Below are 18327 nucleotides of genomic sequence, written 5' to 3' on the forward strand. Positions count from 1 at the left end.
AGTTCGAATTTAAAGAACCGTTGGTGACATTTATGCTGTATTATTAAGGCCGCTTGACATGATACAATACAACGTGCAATGCAATGCGCAAATGAAGTTCAGCTGATTGTTTCATGCAAGATTTCGCACTTGCAACATCATCGGTTCGGTGCCATTTTTATTACGTGCAAGCTGCAATTCTAGGAAGAAATCTAGTTACTTTCATCATGTTCAAACCGGTCACAAAATATTGAATCAAATTTTAGGTAAGGTATTTGTTTAATTCACTTATTGAATTTTTGTTATTGGTAGCCATGTTGCAATGGCAAGAAACTTGCATAATGTCAAGCGACGTGCAATATGGATCTATGCAATATTTTGACCTTGCAAGAAATTGCATACAATTGCAAAAAACGTCAAGTGGCCTTTAAGAGTGTGTTTATTCAATAACGATGACCATTTTCTTACTATTACAACCATGTTGAAAAAGTATCTTATTTATGGAGATGTACATAATAATTCATCTTCACTATCTGACAGCACAAAAGCAGTTGAATAATTAATGTGTAAAGTAATAGGAATAGATAAACTAGTTTAATCAATCACAGCTATCTTATTGTAGAGATATTGCAAATCTAAATATAATTAGACATAGGAAACACCACATGGAAAATATCCAGCATTTTTTAAAGCTATCAAAAACATAGAAAATTTCCTCAGGAATAAAAATTCATGAAAATTGTGAAAGCCGTTTCCGAAATCATTCAGACAATCTAAGCTCAAATTCACTGCATTAAATTCATAAAAACAAATCTACAAAAATCGTACCTTTCTAAACAGAAACACAACACGACCACGAGCACGTGTGGTGCGTCTTAATTTGAGCGAATCTTCAAACTACAAAAGAGAGCTGTTAGATATTTACTCGGACTAAACGACAGGGCTCACTACCGGGACTTCTTGAAAAGATTAAAAATTGTGACTATTCCTTCCCTATTCATCTTTGAATCCATTTACCTAATTCCTAAGCACACTTCTCCAATTTTAGAAAGACTGTTGCACTTAGGAACGCAGAGTACGACCTTTACCTACCTACTCCACGTTCAGAATACTAAATATTTTACAATACAAAAGAATGCACAATCACTTGCCAATTGAAATCAAATCGATATCATATTTTCCCGCATTCCGCAATAATTTGAAGACATGGAAAGTGATTTCTACTCGGTAAACAGCTTCTATTCTAATAATAATATTTAATTCCCGGCATGCTGCATACTGGTTTAATTTTGCTTTGGACTATATACTAATTATTACCTATAACTTTGTTAATCATTGTGGTTTTATTTTGTATATTGAAATTTTATTTTATTTGTATCTATATTTAGTTATTTTTATGTTAGTTTTTTAGTTTTTACAAGTCTTTATCTACAAATTGTAACAATTTTTTGACAATAAAGCATTTCCCTCTCTGATTTGCACTAAATAAACTCAAGTTTCAAAACACATTGAAACTGGACTGAAAAAATAAAATTCCAACTGCCGCAAATCACACCAGCACTGGGAAAGATTACTAAAAGTTTTTTTCATTCGGCACCGGAGGTAAACACAATTTCTAAAGACATTAACTTGGTTATCGAAACCCGGTGTCAGACAGTGTAATTTTGAGGATTGGTGTAGTGGTGATAAAAAACGTGTTCAGTTTGGCCATTTAGTAGAAAATAGTCTTTATATTACCAACAAAATGTTTACTGCTAAAGAGGTGGATGTTAACGTAGTTTCGTCTAAACAAACATTAAACATTTCAGTTGTATATTCAATTAGAAACCGTTAATATCCACATTATTATTTCTCAAAGTTAACAAAAGTTTGTCTTTAAAATAGAATTTTACAAAAAAAAAACTCGTGGCAGCTTATCCAAGCGATTCTCGAATTTCTCGAAGACAATGAAATTTAAGCATGATTTAAAATGCATTTATTTAATATAAAATGTATTTTACGGAGCTAAATATGCAAATTCATACTTGCAGTCGACACTGGATTTGGCATTTGGGATAGATGTAGCCCACCAATGTAAATAAAATCAAACGTCAAAAATCACCATTGTTGGCACGAAGAATAATACAAGTCCGAGCAATATTTCGTTGGTAGAGCGCGCTGCTTTTAAAAAAGTACTTGTTTAAATACATAAATGGGAAGTATTGAGAATGACAATCTCTTGCAGTAAAGTCTATTAGAATTTTTTTTATTGAGTAATTGAGAATCCTCCATGAGTAATTCGAAAAGAACCCACTCGTAACTGGCTATTAATTTGTCCTCAATTTACTGGTTACAACCATCGTCTGCTCAATATGGTGACCAGGACTCTTTCTTTGTGAATCATGTAATTTATATCTTTTGAAATCTTCCAGGTATTATATGAGGACCATAGGCGCATACTCCAACCAATTCTTACACACTATGTTTAATTAACTATTTCGAGTCTTTCTTGTTTTCTATAACTACATTATAATTTACATATTGTTAGAAGAAATGGTGTATTTTCTAGCATTTCCAGTATACTTTCATTAAAGCAAATTTTACTGAAAACTAATTTTTTTTAAATTTCAATGGACTTTACTAATATTATAAATGAGGAGACCTGATAGTCGGTCGGTCCTAATGGTCTAAGGAGTCTATTTTCAATCCTCTTTCTCGCTTTCACCTTAACCCATGGAGTCTCTACAATATTGGAGAATCCTATGGGCGTCACTGGCCTTGAAGCAAGGCTCTTCCACTAGGTCATATCCCAGGGTTTATCTCCTTGTGTTAATATGAGCTTGTACAATGTACTTACAAATCTAAAAATAATTTCCTGCAACTTCTCTGGTCGTCAATAAACTTTTGAATAATTAATTGGAATTTTTAGAACATCAAGAAATTGTTAAGATCTTTTAAAAATACTTAAAATATACAGAGGATATGTCACAAGTGTCTGAAGGTTATTGAAGTTTCTACTTTACCACAAAGATCCTAAAAGTTTCGAATTTTCCTAGAAATCACTCATATACATTCTCATAACTTTTGACCCCTTATATTTCACACCTCACATCTATCAATCCAATAAGAACAATTCCAATATACAAACACAATTTAATAACTTGTTGCTACTCCATTTAATTGAATATATTTTGCTACCCTTCTGGACATAATTGAATAAGATAATCAATTGCTTGAGGTATTTCATCTGCTGTTTATACGACATAGAAGTACAAAGTGAAAAATTTTATAATCGGCTTACTTTTCTACTGATCACAAGGCAAATATGCTAAATACGTAGCAACTCTACTGATTGGATGAGCTAAAAGAGATTGGTGGGGCTTCTTCTAAGTACTATAACAGCTTTTATATTGAAAAAGATATTATCCGACTGTATCTGACTGAAAGTACAATATGTAATGCCTACCAGGTGTAGCAATGGTCTGCATATATTCCAAATCTAAAATGTAAACTCAGCTGAATACTGAATGCGTTGTAGGTCTATGACCAATTTCATCCAGAATAACATTTCCCACTGACTTTGTTGAGGTATAGTAGTATTCAAGGGTAAATAACTACCTACCAATTTTCTTGCTCTGTTGGTTTTTTGGGTGGAACATACCATCTCTATCAAATCTCTCCATCAATGAAATGTTATGTACCTTACATACTGTCTTTGAGGCTTTGACTTAAAATTGAAATAATTTGAAGAAATTCATGAATACTAGGTAAGAGATGTTTTTGGACAATCAGTATATAAAAGATGGATACAATAGATTATTTAACATCAAATAGTATTTCATTTTGAGCAAACAGGATTTATAATTACATATAATACTTAGTGATTCAAATTCTCAAGTGAAATAGGGATGCCAATTGTGGCACCTCAGATTTATTTTGTTCACTAAGTAAAAATGAGGCTTCATCAATTATTGGTAATAGGAGAGTATGAATACATTTGTTTGTCTAAATATCGAACAATTTTTTCTAATTTAAGTTTAAATCATTCTATAATCTTATTATTTATTATTCCAATGATTTACTGACTTTCAGCGACTATAAATAATCCTTTGCAGTTTTCTTTGTATACTTGCTTAATTTCAGAGAAAGCTGTTGAATTTGACCAAAATATAAAAAAAATATATATATATATAAAATTTTTCATGTATATTCTTGATTATTCTATTAGTTCTGGCTACCCCTTTGCTACCCTACCACTGTTAAAAAAAATGTTAAATTTACTAATTATCAAATTTTATTAATAAATACTTCACCTCCTAAATTAAAAAGGAACAAAATGTTTGCTGATTAAATAACAAAATTTTTAAAAAGTATGATTGTAAAATTTACTGATGCTAGCAAATTAGCCAGTATTAAATCAATGTATACAAATATAAAAATTAGCATAAATCAAATTGCACTTAACCACTGATTTGATAATATAAAGGTTTACACAAAAACACCAAACTACAACTATTTGTTTTCACAAAGCTGAATGCACACCCACTTAAATACACATGCAGATTTCACTGTGGGTTTCTTTTCACAAGCGACTAATGCAGCATTACCTGTTTAACAAGAGGAAGCAGAGTCTGTTCTATACTACGAGTTTTAATTTCTAAAACGTCAAAATTTGTTGAACCTAGTTCTGCCATTTTCTACACTAACTAACATTTTTATTTCGTACATGAATGTTTACCATACTCTTGCTTTTCTTTAAAACATAACCTCGGCATTTAAACTACACTACTGAAAAATCAGCTGTTCACATAAGCGACTGAGGGTACAAGCACATGAAGAGGATAGAAGTTTCGGAGTAGATCGAGCGTAATAAAAACAACCAATCAGCGCCACTTTCTAGACCGATATTCTCAAAAGTCTATTCTATATACTAGCGGAGATTAGAAGCGATATTTGGATCTCAGTAGAATAAATAGTCAATTTATTAGTGCATAGCACTATACATTTGACTTTAAAAAACATATTTGCAATTTCACTGATTTTAAGGAATATCAATAGTAACATGTATATGGTAGTAAATAGTTGTTCTCACATCGTAGAATCGAATACCATTTCTATTCCTGTTGAATAGGGGTTTATACAAAGGCGCTAATTGGCTGCTTCTATTTCGCTCGGTATACTTCAAAACTTCTATGTTCTTCATGTGACTCCAATCTAATCAACACATCTTGCCATTCACAAAACATACCCTGAATATGTTCTGTATTGCCATCTATCTAAAATCACGAGAGTTGACTGTTTAAAACCTTCACCAAAAATTATGTTTTAGTACATAACTATATAGTATAGAAGGTATATGTAAAGAATAATATTTCATACGGAAGAAAATTTAATAAAAATATCCGGCTACATAAAATAATAGAATAAATAAATAATTAATAATATATAAAAACCTTCCAGAATGGCGCTGGTGTAGACAAAAAGTATGTTATGAATGTAGCAACGATTTGAAATATGGGGGATTAAAAATTTTAGATCATAGATTATTATTGGAAATTTCAACAACTAATGTGGATAGACTCATATTGAAACCTACAGATGTTTTAGTAAGAATGAGAGACGAAATTATGAGGTAGATTTAATGGGTCAGCGTAGCAAAACGCACATACACGATTATCGACTGAAAAAAACTGTGGAATTTACTTATCCGCCGTTTCTAGAGAAATCGAAGCAGTAATATACCTGTATTATTTAGTCTGGGGGATAGATATATTTTATTTCACAAACTTCCTATATTTAGATAAATCACAACAAAATTATTTCTTTTGACAGAATTAACGCTATCTAAGGACAAACTACTGACAAATTAAAGTATTATCATACAAATAACACAGGAATGAACCAGAAACATAGATAACCTTATATACGCTCCGGAAACAGTTACATTCACTGCAACTATGGTGGGTAGCGCTAAGGAGAACCGTCTTGTATGGGGGATTACTTGATTAAGTGTCGAGCTATAAACAGTAAATTATAATAAAAAGAATCGCCAATATAGCGCTAGTGTAGCAAGTGGAAATGATATGAATTCAGCAGTTATATATTTTATGTACAATTTTCGAATGAATTTGTAGAATAATAGTTTCTTTGAAATAGTTATATATTTCAAAAAAGAATTTAATTTACTATCCTACTCTAAGAATTGGTGATACTCTTTTTAAAATTCTTCCATTTGCTACTATAGCGCCACCTTAATTTGCTTCTTTTCAATAGACACTTTTCGATACACCGAGATGGTTCTCCTTACCTCTACCCTCCATAACAGCTATTTAAAATTATTTATATTTGCGTCATTTATACTGGCATGCCCATCTAGGGTTCTAAAATAAAAATAAATATAAAATAAATGGTTGCTGTACCAACAATGTACAAGTAAAACGTCAGAGAAATGAAAGATGACAATTCTGACAGATGAATTGATAGATCTTTAGTTGATAGTAATAATTTTTAATCGGACAATTTTCTAAAGCAGATTGTCATAATAAGTTGATTTCAAGGCGCATTTTTAATTTTGTAAGTGTGTGAAATACTAAATGTGATATTACATCACTATATTTTATTTAAAATAAATCATAACCTAAATGATGATGTAATTTTTAGATGGCCCTAGGAATCGGCCGCCTTATAAAAAGGTACTGCATTGTAACAGTATTACCCCTTTTTGTCGTAAGTAGTATCTACGCCGACTACAGTCGTACACAAATATATAAAGCTAAAGTATATAAAGAAAATGTTCTATCCAATTATTCCTAAGGGCATTGGTTGGGGTATCCTACCAGTAATTGGATTAGTTACTGGATGGTATTTAGATAGGCTGGAAACAGAGCGCCTTACTTTATTTCGAGATAAAAGTGCTCTTTATGGTAGAGAACTTAAAGAAGGTGAAAAACCTAGTTGGTAAATGTAAAAATGTTTCATAGTTAATATATTGTACATCTAGAATATTTGCTTTCTTTTCTAATTCCTAGTTATATATATCCTAGAAGTAAACCATTTCAAATATTCAAAAGTTCCTTACTTTTAACAAATACTTTATAAGTGAATATTGTTAATACATATTGATATAATGAAGAATTATTTTTATATTTCTTTTGTGATACTCTTGTATTATTACATTAAAATATATAGGTTTGTTCCAACCTGCTAATTTGGAATGGTTATAGTTATTGGAAGCATTTAAATGATATATAAAACTTTTTCAAAATTCATTTGAATTTCTGATCATATTATTTATATATTTTATATGAACATGCATTGTAAACTGATGAAATTAATTATAAAAATATAAAGATCAAAATGGCATTAAGTAATGTCGAACCATATTTTTAATTGATTTTAAAAGGTTCATTTGTAGATTTTGAGCTTTTAAACATAAAACAATGTTAGTCAGCTTAGCCAATTTGAAAGTCTTAGTTGACTAAATACATATTTAAAAGGTTTGATAATTTTTAGTTTTAATGTACTAAAGCAAAAAACAATTGAATTTATATAATCATATTTTATTAACATTTTCATAAGAATTTCAACTTATTGTACACTGATCTTGGATGCCAAGGACGTATTTCTGATGGAGTGGTATTTAAGTATTTAAAACAATACTGCACACATACCTAGAAGCGAGGCTTCACCAGGGAGAACATTATTGGTACTATACGTTCTGGTGAATGAAGATACATTTGCTATGTCTAATTATTTGATGAAACCATACCCTGGACGTACATTAGACATTCAGGAGAGAGTGTACAGCTATAGGCTTAACAGAGCTCGATGGATAATACAGAATGTTTTTGGTATCATGTCTTTTGAATTCCGGATGTATCTTAAACCGCTGTTTTTAGAGACTAATAAAGTGAAGTCTGTCGTGTTGGCTTGCATTGCAATTTTTTACACAGGAGTTCAGTTTCAAGACGTGACTACATCCCACATGGAAGTTTTGACTCACTTCAAAATCTAATTGAAGGATCCTGGAGAAGGGAAATAAATTTGTGATTACTTTGTTTCTCCTGATGGGGAGGTACTTACTTCAGCTGTGGAGATGATCTACTTATCATCGAGTATATTTTTCTGCTCCCTGTTGAACGATGTTCTTAGATTATGAATTTTCTTTGCAATTTCCGCCACTGTCACATTGTGCTTTGCAGCCTGAGGTACCAGGGCCAATTTTCTTTTTACCCGGTTTTTATAGTCTGGACTTGTAAAATCCCACAAACAATGATGAGATGCTTGGAAATCTTTAATCAGTTTTAAAACCTCATTCGACATCTTCACAAAGCGCTGTATTAACAAAAAATAAAGAACTACACTAAGAGCCGAACACAAAAACGAACCACGCCACTGTGTAGCCTGAGACAGACTGGGACGTCTCGTCTCTAAACTCTTATTGAAGTCCGCACTGTCAAAATGTTGCGCAATATGTCTAATGTTGCATGAAGTCGGAAGACCCTAGACCTGCGATTTTTGGTCTCGCAATAGGCCCATAGAAGGGGATTGGTCTATAGACATGTCTACGAAGACAACCTAAGACAAGTCTCCGAGATCAAAATCGCGCAACATGTCTACTAGTTTGTACAAGACTTGAGACGCTAACCAAACAAAGCGAAAGCGCGCTACGTTTTTAGATGAAGATGGAACAACAGAATACACCGGGAAAAGTTTCCTATACATACACTTTTTCGAATCTGCCAGATTGCACATTAAATCACCTACCACTTTACTTTAATTAACGTTTTATTTCAACATGGTACTTTTTCCAATTTCCTTAAGACGGCTATAATTATACCTCTGAATAAAGGAGGAGTTCAAGCACTGAATTATCGCTCAATTGCATTCCTTTCCACGTTAACTAAGATCCTAGAAAGATTGATCAGAAACAGGCTTTTATCATTTATTATTTCTGTTTAAATATAAAATACTACCCATCAATTTAGGTGTTTAAGTAACCAATGCACAAATGATGCTATATTCTACCTCCTAAATAATGTCTACTCTAGCCTAAACAACCATCACTTGACTGCAACAACTTTTTGTGATGTTTCTAAGGCTTTCGATTGTGTTAATTATAATATTTTAATCAACAAATTGTAGTACTACGGTTTCAGGGGAACACCTCTCGCATGGTTCATGTATCATACCTTACCAACAGAAGTAAGCTGGTAAGGGTTGATAAAACGATGTCTTTTTGCAAGCCAATAGAATGTGGAGTGCTCCAAGGCTCAGTACTAGGTCCTATATTTTTGTCTTCTGTTTATAAACGACATTAATGGTAAAATATGTATATTTGCAGACGACACTAGTTTCTCTTCCCTAAACCCTTTTATAAGATAAAAATATATTGCAGCTTTTTTTATTAAAAAACATCACCATTGACGTCGTAGAATTTGTAAATTTCTTAGAGCTTGTTGTGGACAATTCCTTGAAATGAGAGCTATATATTGCCGCCTTATCTAAAAAATTAAGTTCCTCCTGATTTGCGCTGAGATCAGTTTCCAAAAAACTGAACTTATCCACCTCTGTAACAGTTTATTATGTCCTTATATAGTCGCCTCTCTAATTTGGCCTTCCATTCTGGGGTACGTGTGGTGCGACTCAATTTGAGCGAATCTTATAACTACAAAAGAGATCTATTAGATATTTACTCGGACTAAAGCAGGGCTCACTGCAATCTTTAAAAGATTGAAAATTTTGACTCTTCCTTTATTATTCATCTTTGAATTCGTTTGTCTAATTAGTAATAAAGCTTCTCAAATTTCAGTGAGGTCGTTGTAGGGCTATTCACGCGAAGCACGACCTTTACCTACCTACTCCACGTTCAGAATTAATTAAGAGCTCAATATTTCACAATGCAAAAAATGCACAATCACTTGCCAATTGAAATCAAATCCCTCATTCCGCAATAAATAGAAGGCATATTTACTGGTGGTGCCTTCTACTCTGTAAACTACTTCTATTCTAATGATAATGTTTAATTCCGGGCATGCATACTGGTTTAATTTTTGCTATGGACAATAATTTTGTTACTCGTTGTAGTTTTCTTCTGTATATTGAAATTTAATTTCGTTTTATCTTTCTCTCTCTCCCTCTCTCTCACTACAATAAAGAGTAGATTCAACAAAATATAATTGTGAGATAATATGGATTTAACTCCTTGTTGTGATTTGAGGTTCTTTTTTGTATTTCACATTAAAATATGTCATGATTTTTGAAATTCAATCTTCCAATGCATTTTGTAGCAAGTTAGCGTTCCTGTGTGTGAGTTGCCTGGGATTAAATCTACTTCAACTTACATATTTTGAAGCAACTTTGTAAATTCTGTCCTAATATCTTTTCAGCATATACCTACTCAAAATTATTACGTCTAACATACAAGTTTGATTGTTATACCTATGTAACTTTAATTATTATGGAACTATTTTTGCCTGGTTTTTGAAATGTTTATACCTTTGGTTCCACGGTTCTATATTTAGGCATATATTCGTGTTTTCGTATTTTATAATAATAACTTAGACATTTCTGATTCTTGTTGTTGTCCATGATTACTTTTAGAATTAATTCCCAGTAACATTTGCAATCAGTCTGTTTCTTATTGGATATTGGAAAAACATCCATAAAATTGAATAGCACAGTAGAATAGGAGGAATATTCATCGGGTTTCTTATAAAAATAAAATGCATTTCATAACATACACTGTAATTGCACATTTTTTAATAATACTGAAAGACGGTAAACAATTCTTAAAGCTGTACCTAGATTTTAAAAGAATTATAACATCATACTTTTATTTTACTTAAAAAAAATTTATTATTAGAAACGAAACAATTGCACAATTTTACATTAACGCTAAGATATATTTATAATAAAAGCTTAATTAAGTCACTCTTAAATTGCACAGTAATACTGAAATATTCTAATCAATATGTCTTCATCATTTCAACAATCACATAATTAAAAAAATCTACAAATAACTATTCTAAATTTCAATTTTAAATCATTATCTTTGTTGGGCATTATATATATCATAAAAATTTTAGTCGCTGACATTGTCACAGTGGCTGGCAAAATTTTTCAATATATAAGAGAACAACAATACAAAATACAATTATTTCACATAGGCTCAAGTTTTAACATTTGATGATCAAGAAACTTCTTTCAATGTGAGTTATGGTATTAAGATTTAAAAGTAATTTCTTTCAACTTTGAACAGTTTGGGCACTTGTTATATAAAGATATTGCATGAAGCCTCCAGAGAATACGTTAAGTATAATTGATGTTTAGCATTGTCAGCTTTAGAGACATTAGCTTCAGGGGCAAGTCATGTTTCAGACATTTTAAACAGAAAAAAATGGTTCACAATCATTGTTAATATTTTGGTGACTGTATATAGAAGAAAAAATTCTCAAGATATTCTGAATATGACATGCGGAAAGCATTAGAAACAGTTCGTAGTGGTATTCATGTATCAACCGCTGCAAAAAGTACATGGTGCCAAGACAACCTTATTGTGTCGGAAAAAATTAAAAAGCCAAGTAATTTATTGGTTTTATGCAGTTGCTTTCTTAGAGCGCTACGAGAAGGTCGCACGTACGGATTAAAGGACTACTGTATAATCGGTCACCGTTTCATTAGAAAACACACCGGTAAACGCAGGTCGCCTACAGCGATTCAAACTCTCTCTTACAAAGAAAGTATTCAACGTTACAGCGTCGTCATATTTAGCGTGTACAGTTGCAAAAGTGCCCCTTTCGGGGCTTTGTTGCTCCACCTATCTGCCCTATTGGGCAGCTATTGGGACATTTACGGTAAATGTCTAACATTATATAATTTATATTTTCTAAGCGCTTAAAAAATATTAGAATTTGTACTTAAAATGTATTATGTATAATAATTTATTATGTATAATAAATGAGAACAGATCCCATTGATAATAAAACAATTGTAAAAAAATGATAAACTCCTATGAAATAATATCATATCGTCGGCTTAACTAGCAAAATGCGTAATTCCACCTTTTGGTGAAAACGGGGTTTTAGCGACATCTGATGGAAGATATTACTATCTATGACCTAGAATAAACCGTTTCTTCAAAATATAGCGGGTTAATTTTCAAAGAAAACAACTACCTTCAGGTTGTACATGTGCATATGTGTTTTTCTTCAGTAGTTTGACCGTGAAAATAAAGTTTTAAATTTTGGAAAATCATCTTAAGAGGTAAGTTCAGAGTCTAAGAATTAGAAATAATACTTCAATAAGTGTAGAAGTGTTGGTAAAATCGTAGGGAAGATATCAAGCATTCAATGGAGTTACGCAGTTTTCGTTTTTTAAAAAGTTTTTTTTTGTTCTTGATATGAAATAATGTCAGAAAGTAACATATTTAATAAAAAATGAAAAAATAATTACTAAATATTTAATTAAAAACTCATTGGTTTTCAGTTTTGACGTCATAGGTTTAATAAAAACATTAAGTAGTCTGCTTGATGATTACGAGGTTATCGTTGCCGGCAGCGTAGCGTGTGCTGTTATAATTCAGTCTTTATTTGTTAGTTACGTATAAATAAAAATTTTTTCTATAGATAAGAATAAAGTGAATAAATTTTTCATAGGTTAAGTTTTTACATTATTACATAATCACCTTTAAAATCGAAAGCATAATAAACTTAATTACTATAAAATATTAAAATAAGTTGAATTTGAATCTTACTTATATTAAAATGATCTTGGAAACAAAAATAATTACACCTCGCAAGGTCGTCAAAACGACCAACACTTTCAAACCATTTTTATTGTAGTATATTCGAATTTCTTGGCATCATAAAAAACCTTATTAAGTGTTTTAGTCGTGGTATTTTTACATCCTTGCACAAAACACGATTTATATACCATTTTTCAAATTAATCAAATATTAATAATAACGCTTATTTTAGAATAAACGTGAGAATAATTGTCGTATTTACTTTGTATCATATGTTCATTGTTTATTTTATACCTATGACGTCACGCAATTTTTGAATTTTCAATAATTTTTTCCCTATAAATATTGATCAAAGAATTGAAAATAAACTTATAATAAAAGTTGTTAATGAACTACCCAAAACTTTTTTTCTCAAACAGTGTAAGTACCTTATTGTAAGTTTTTTAGCACTTCACAATTTGGCCTTCAGGAATCATATAGAGAAGTTAACATCTGACTTAGATTCGAGTGTGACAAGTAGCAAATTTATAGATTCACTAAAGTTAACAGCCCAATTTGATCCCGTGCTGTGACTTCACCTCCAACATGTAAAGGATAAGACGATTAATGACCAGTATATCGAAAAGACTATTTAAAATGAGAAAGAAACTGCAGACCATGTCATCATGGGTGAGTGCTCTACACTCACACGTATTTTACTTAAAAAAGCCTTACAGTTTGCCTAGTAACGTTTAAAGATTCAAGCCAGTTCGGTACTGCTAATGAGTGAGCAGCTTTATGGTTTCCAATTATTTATATTTTTCCAAAACTTCGACAGTTTTTCACAAAAAAAATATTTCTATGGAAACATGGATCAACAGTGACTGTAATTCGAGTAAATAAAGTTTTAACTTTCTTAAATATTTTAAAGATTGAAAAAAAAATACATGGACCTTAGAAATTTGGAAAATTGTAAAACTAATTTTTCTTATTTTCAGAAATATATTACCAGTAGTTTCTGATATATACGCCGAATCAGTTCATCGTGGTATACTCTGTTTTTATAAATTATTCCTTAGATAACTGGAATTGATTATTAACGTCTACAAGTAGGTATGTTTAACATCAGAAGGATTATTCTCTTTATTATCACCATTCATTAACCTAAGTAATTCAAAGGCGTGTTTCTTATTCTCCTCTGTCCATTTTCTGGGTTTCTCGGTATTATCATTGACCACCTTTTCATTATTTTCATATGTATGAAACAATTGTTTTCCCTGTTTACCAACGTTTTTATGGTAAGTGAGAGATGACTTATCTGTATCATCAGAACAAGTTATCCATTCATTATCAGTAATTTTCATATTCGCCCCTTTCTGAATTTTTGGGTATCTAACAGTTTTTCTTCTGTTAAAATCAATGTCTTTCAAGGGACTGTGTCCTTTAAATTTTATACGTTTTTCAGATAATGTTCTTGTGAATAAAGCAGGTTTAATTATATCGTTGGTATCAAGTTTTTTGCTTGTAGGAACTATTGTCGAATCCCCACAACTTACATAGCTCACATCCAAGTTTTCTGTAACACCATTTGTTCTCTCAATAATGGAACTCATTTTTTTAAAGTTGCATTTCAATGTTTGATCATGTTTTACTAATTCTTCATTTGCTTTTTTAATATTATTTTTCAGTGTAAGTTCCAATACAGCCAATTTATTTTCTTTAATAGATATTCTATGCTCTCTTTCTTGTAACAGCTTTTCTTTTTTCTGTAACATTAATTCCTTTTCCCTCAATTTTTCCATTTGGATAAGAAAAACATCATCTGCTTTTTCAGAGGGTACTGCAGAACCAACAATTGTGTCAGTAATTTTTATCAATAATTTGTATTTATTCCAATGGGTTGATTTTAATAATATCGTAGAATTGCATAATATTCTGTCCACATTTTTCTTTAAATCGCTATTGTCTTTGATCAAGCTGTTGATAAATAGTAAAAAACCCTTAGAATATAAATTACCACAATTTTTCAATTCTTTTTCAAAACTGCTTTTTTTAAATTTAATAAATGTGCATATCTCATAAATTAAAACTCCTAATGAACTTAACTTTTGACCTTTGCTCTTTGTTCTCTTGCAATCAAAATCGAAATTAACTAGTTTAACATTGTAGTTTTCATCGAAAAAAATATTTTTTATATCAATGTTAGTTACGAATGGAATTGTCTTAACAACCAGAGCTATTTGATAAATTATTTTACATAAAAATTCTTCACATATACGTGAAACATCTCTCAAAGCAACATCTATAAGATCTTTTAGTGACCCATGTCTACAGTATTCAAGGACTAAATAATATAATTCTGTATCTGTTTCTTGAAATAAATCATAAAAACCTAATAAATTTGGATGTTTTTGATATTTTCTTATTTGAAAAGTTTCTTCTAATGCAGCAATTTGTTGTTTTGAAAACTGTTGTGGATCTATGATATTCCATGCAAAAAATTCACCATTTTCTTTATTTTTCACTTTGAAACATTTTGGACTCCTTTCTTTATCTTTGTCGAGAATGCTTATTAGTTCGTAGTTGTTAACAGACATCTGAAAAAATATTAATAGGTATTTGATTATTGTAATTGCATAATTATTGTTAATTTTTTTGATAATTAAAAGATTCCGTCTTGTGAAAAAAGTATTGATATATTTTCCTTGATGGATAATTAATAATTTTCTGGAGTAAAAAAAATTTTAATTAAACAATGTTTGACATCAGTGTGAAATTTAAAAAAACATTAAAGGCGTTCTTGATTTATAGCAAATTTTTGAAGAAGAAGAGCTGCCATACAAGCTATAACAGCTGAAAAGGTATGCTCTAGGCTAGTGCTGGAGTGTAAGAGAGTCCTTCAAAATCTGGTGAGTGATGACTGCAAGATTCAGCCCGTTTGGGTGCCCAGCCACTCGGGCAACAAAGGGAACGATGAAACGGACTCACTTGCTAGACTGGGATCGGCGAACCCACCCTTGGGCCCAGAGCCCATCATTGGTGTGGCCAAAGGCGCTGTCATCACGTCTCTCAATAGCCTCCTCGCAAGGCGGGCTCGGCTCCAACTAAATAGGCGCAAAATCATACTAGTGACCAGACTCCTAACCGAACAGTGCCATTTAAGACATCACCTTCACACCATGGGCATCACGGATAATCCGAAGTGCCGCTGGTGGAAGAGGACGAAACCGTAGATCACGTTATCATACGAGCGCAATTTAAACACCTGGACAAACCACACAACCTGCCTAACGACATCAAAGGATTCAAGCCAAAGCGCCTGATCGGCTTCTCAAAGGACATCGGACTTTGGTAATGTCTAGTGGTAAACGACGGGCCTATCTGAAAGCTATGTGCTCAACAGCTTCACGGCCGCTCACACCTACGAACTATGAACTTAGTACAAAATGCAGTCTTTTTCTATGAAATAAATTTATTGTTTATAGTTATTAGTTATTATGTACAATGTGGGATAAAACTGAAAGAGGTCAATTTTTATTCTTAAATGGACAATTTACAGTATGAAAATATTATCCTTCAGTACCCCCACTGAATTATGAGCATCCCCTCAAAAATTTTAAATAACAGAGGGGTCGTTTGGCACCTTGTTGGAAAGAGATTTTAGTCCTGTGCTCAGCAATATAAAGTTTTTTTTAAATTTGGTGCAATCATAACTGAAAAAATTAATTTTTAAGATGTAAAATTTTGATAATGTTTATATCACAAAACTTTACGTATAATGAAGATAATAGAGTCACATAATATTTAGAATATAATTTACAATTGAATTAAATGTATTCACTTCTTGACAATAACCGAGGCGATTTTGGAATTCTCTTAAAACATTTTGTATGACCTCAGGGGTTATTTTGTTAAATTCCTCTGTTACACTAGAAGTATATTTTCATCAGTAAATTGAGCCCCCTTACTTATTTAAATATAAAATATATAATATTTTCATACTGTAAATTGTCAATTTAAGAATAAAAATCGACCTCTTCCAGTTTTTTTTTCACATAGTACATAATAACACTAAAATTGAATTTATTACCTACATATGGACATTGTATATAAATATACATTTAAAAATTATATGGAAGATTTTTTATTTTTAATCATTGTGTTTATTAACTGTTGTCAAGTAGATTCACTACTAGCTCGTTCGGGTGGTTGTTAAGCCTGTTGAAGTGATGCTAACTAAAGGCACTTATTTCTTCTTTGACAGGATGTACATGGAGATCTTTCCTGACTTCATCATTAGGTATAAACCACAGTGTGTTGGCGATTGTGAGTAATACTTGAAACAGAAACAATAATCATAATCTCCAGGTGAAATTTGGCTGCTATCCCCCATAACTAGATTCCACTGATCTATACTGGCTTGAAGACGACTTCGTAATTTTGCAATTATAATTTGGACTTACATCCTGATAACCAGTAGTGTTAACTGAATTTAATTCCTGTTTCCTTTTAGTAAGGATATGTGTTTTCCAGGTGAGTCTTTTGTCTAGATGGATACTTAGTTATTTTACGCTGTCTGTTTAAGATAGTGTTTACTGTAGGTGTAACTCCTTTACATTTTGTAAAGGTTGCTTGAAGTGATTTTGCCTTATTAATTTTGATTCCGCAAATTCTTGTCCAATCGTTTATTTTGTTAATATGTAGTTATAGATCTGCTGCTGCTAAGGTAGAATTTGTGTGATTTGTCAATATTGCTTTGTCATTGGCAAATTATGCGGTAGTTATATTTTTACTTGTCGGGATATCAGCAGTAAACAGTAAGTATAGTAAGTCAATACTATCACTATAAAATACGTTTCTTGCAAAAAGGATTCTAATATGAAGTATGTTGTGTGTGGAAATGTATCTTAAATTTAAAAAGTTAGCCTTGGAGTTCAAAACCACACTTTATGGGAAAGAGGATTAAAGCCACATAAAAACTGCACCTAGATGTTTTACTACAAAGGCTACAAATATCCATTCAAAATTTCTGCATTGAATTTAAAAGTTTACCTGGTTTTCCGATTTTTCATCACTAAGGAAGTTCGATAATAATATATTTGTTAAATTCTGATTCTCATCGAACATGTAAATATATTATTCATATTATCTATAAAAATTAGTACTGTACGGGCACGATTATAAAGAAATGTCTGCTTAAAAATGGTAGATATTTATTCATTATCAATGCAGGAGGTTCAATCTGCTGTTTACCTAGTTATAAATTTACCTATCGAGAACTTATGCCTAAATTAACTGAGAATACTTGAGTATAGCTACTAAAAGTACGTAAGTGTGAAGATTCTTCATAATATACTTAGGAAGAATATTTAGCAATATCGAGACTACCAGATAATTGAGAACAAAACTTTTTGGATTAGTTCAATTAAATTACAGAAAAAAATTATATATCAGAATGCTAACATGAACAAATTAATTAATATTTGAAATATTGTTTTTTACCTACTTACTTTTCACAAAGTTTATCTCAATTTTAACATTTACACATATTGATACACATTCAAACAACAACAAACCGTTAAACTTTTAAATCTCCCACATTGACAAATGACTTTTTTACCAAAGGTATACTTCTTCTGCAAAGA

The 18327-nt window shown here is 31.3% G+C and overlaps 3 protein-coding genes across 4 annotated transcripts in view; 1 reads left to right on the forward strand and 2 right to left on the reverse strand.

Annotated features, from left to right (window-relative positions):
* LOC130452756 (alpha-catulin) overlaps positions 1 to 4768 on the reverse strand; it is a 298775-nt gene extending 294007 nt beyond the window's left edge. Inside the window, exon 1 of the mRNA XM_056792174.1 lies at positions 4566 to 4768. Coding sequence (XP_056648152.1) covers positions 4566 to 4652 — 87 coding nt within the window. The 5' untranslated portion in view covers positions 4653 to 4768. The remainder of the gene's footprint in view (positions 1 to 4565) is intronic.
* A 1638-nt stretch (positions 4769 to 6406) lies between these two features.
* Positions 6407 to 6960, forward strand: LOC130452759 (NADH dehydrogenase [ubiquinone] 1 beta subcomplex subunit 1). Its single transcript, XM_056792182.1, has 2 exons — positions 6407 to 6531; positions 6619 to 6960. The coding sequence occupies exon 2, from the start codon at positions 6749 to 6751 to the stop codon at positions 6917 to 6919; it is 171 nt and encodes a 56-aa protein (XP_056648160.1). The 5' UTR covers positions 6407 to 6531; positions 6619 to 6748; the 3' UTR covers positions 6920 to 6960.
* A 3727-nt stretch (positions 6961 to 10687) lies between these two features.
* On the reverse strand, positions 10688 to 18287 carry LOC130452846 (serine/threonine-protein kinase Nek2-like). Of its 2 annotated transcripts, none has more exons than XM_056792324.1 (2): positions 18193 to 18287; positions 10688 to 15279 (listed from the first exon to the last, which is right to left on the reverse strand). In XM_056792324.1, exon 2 carries the CDS (start codon positions 15277 to 15279, stop codon positions 13786 to 13788), a length of 1494 nt encoding a protein of 497 aa, XP_056648302.1. In that variant the 5' UTR covers positions 18193 to 18287; the 3' UTR covers positions 10688 to 13785. The 2 variants fall into 2 exon arrangements, with proteins under 2 accessions (XP_056648302.1, XP_056648301.1); XM_056792323.1 differs by lacking the exon at positions 18193 to 18287 and adding an exon at positions 17735 to 17892 and having other exon boundaries at positions 10694 to 15279.
* Positions 18288 to 18327: the final 40 nt, after the last annotated feature.

Source organism: Diorhabda sublineata, chromosome 2 (assembly GCF_026230105.1).
Source record: "Diorhabda sublineata isolate icDioSubl1.1 chromosome 2, icDioSubl1.1, whole genome shotgun sequence".
Classification (NCBI taxonomy): Eukaryota; Metazoa; Arthropoda; class Insecta; order Coleoptera; family Chrysomelidae; genus Diorhabda; species Diorhabda sublineata.

Excerpts from the sequence above, each read along its gene's own strand:
- LOC130452759 (XM_056792182.1), top strand. The coding sequence starts at position 6,749 with ATGTTCTATCCAATTATTCCTAAGGGCATTGGTTGGGGTATCCTACCA.
- LOC130452846 (XM_056792323.1), bottom strand. The coding sequence starts at position 17,809 with ATGTTCGATGAGAATCAGAATTTAACAAATATATTATTATCGAACTTC. Across the intron at positions 15,280-17,734 it reads ATGAAAAATCGGAAAACCAG|ATGTCTGTTAACAACTACGA; the intron begins GTAAACTTTTAA and ends ATATTTTTTCAG.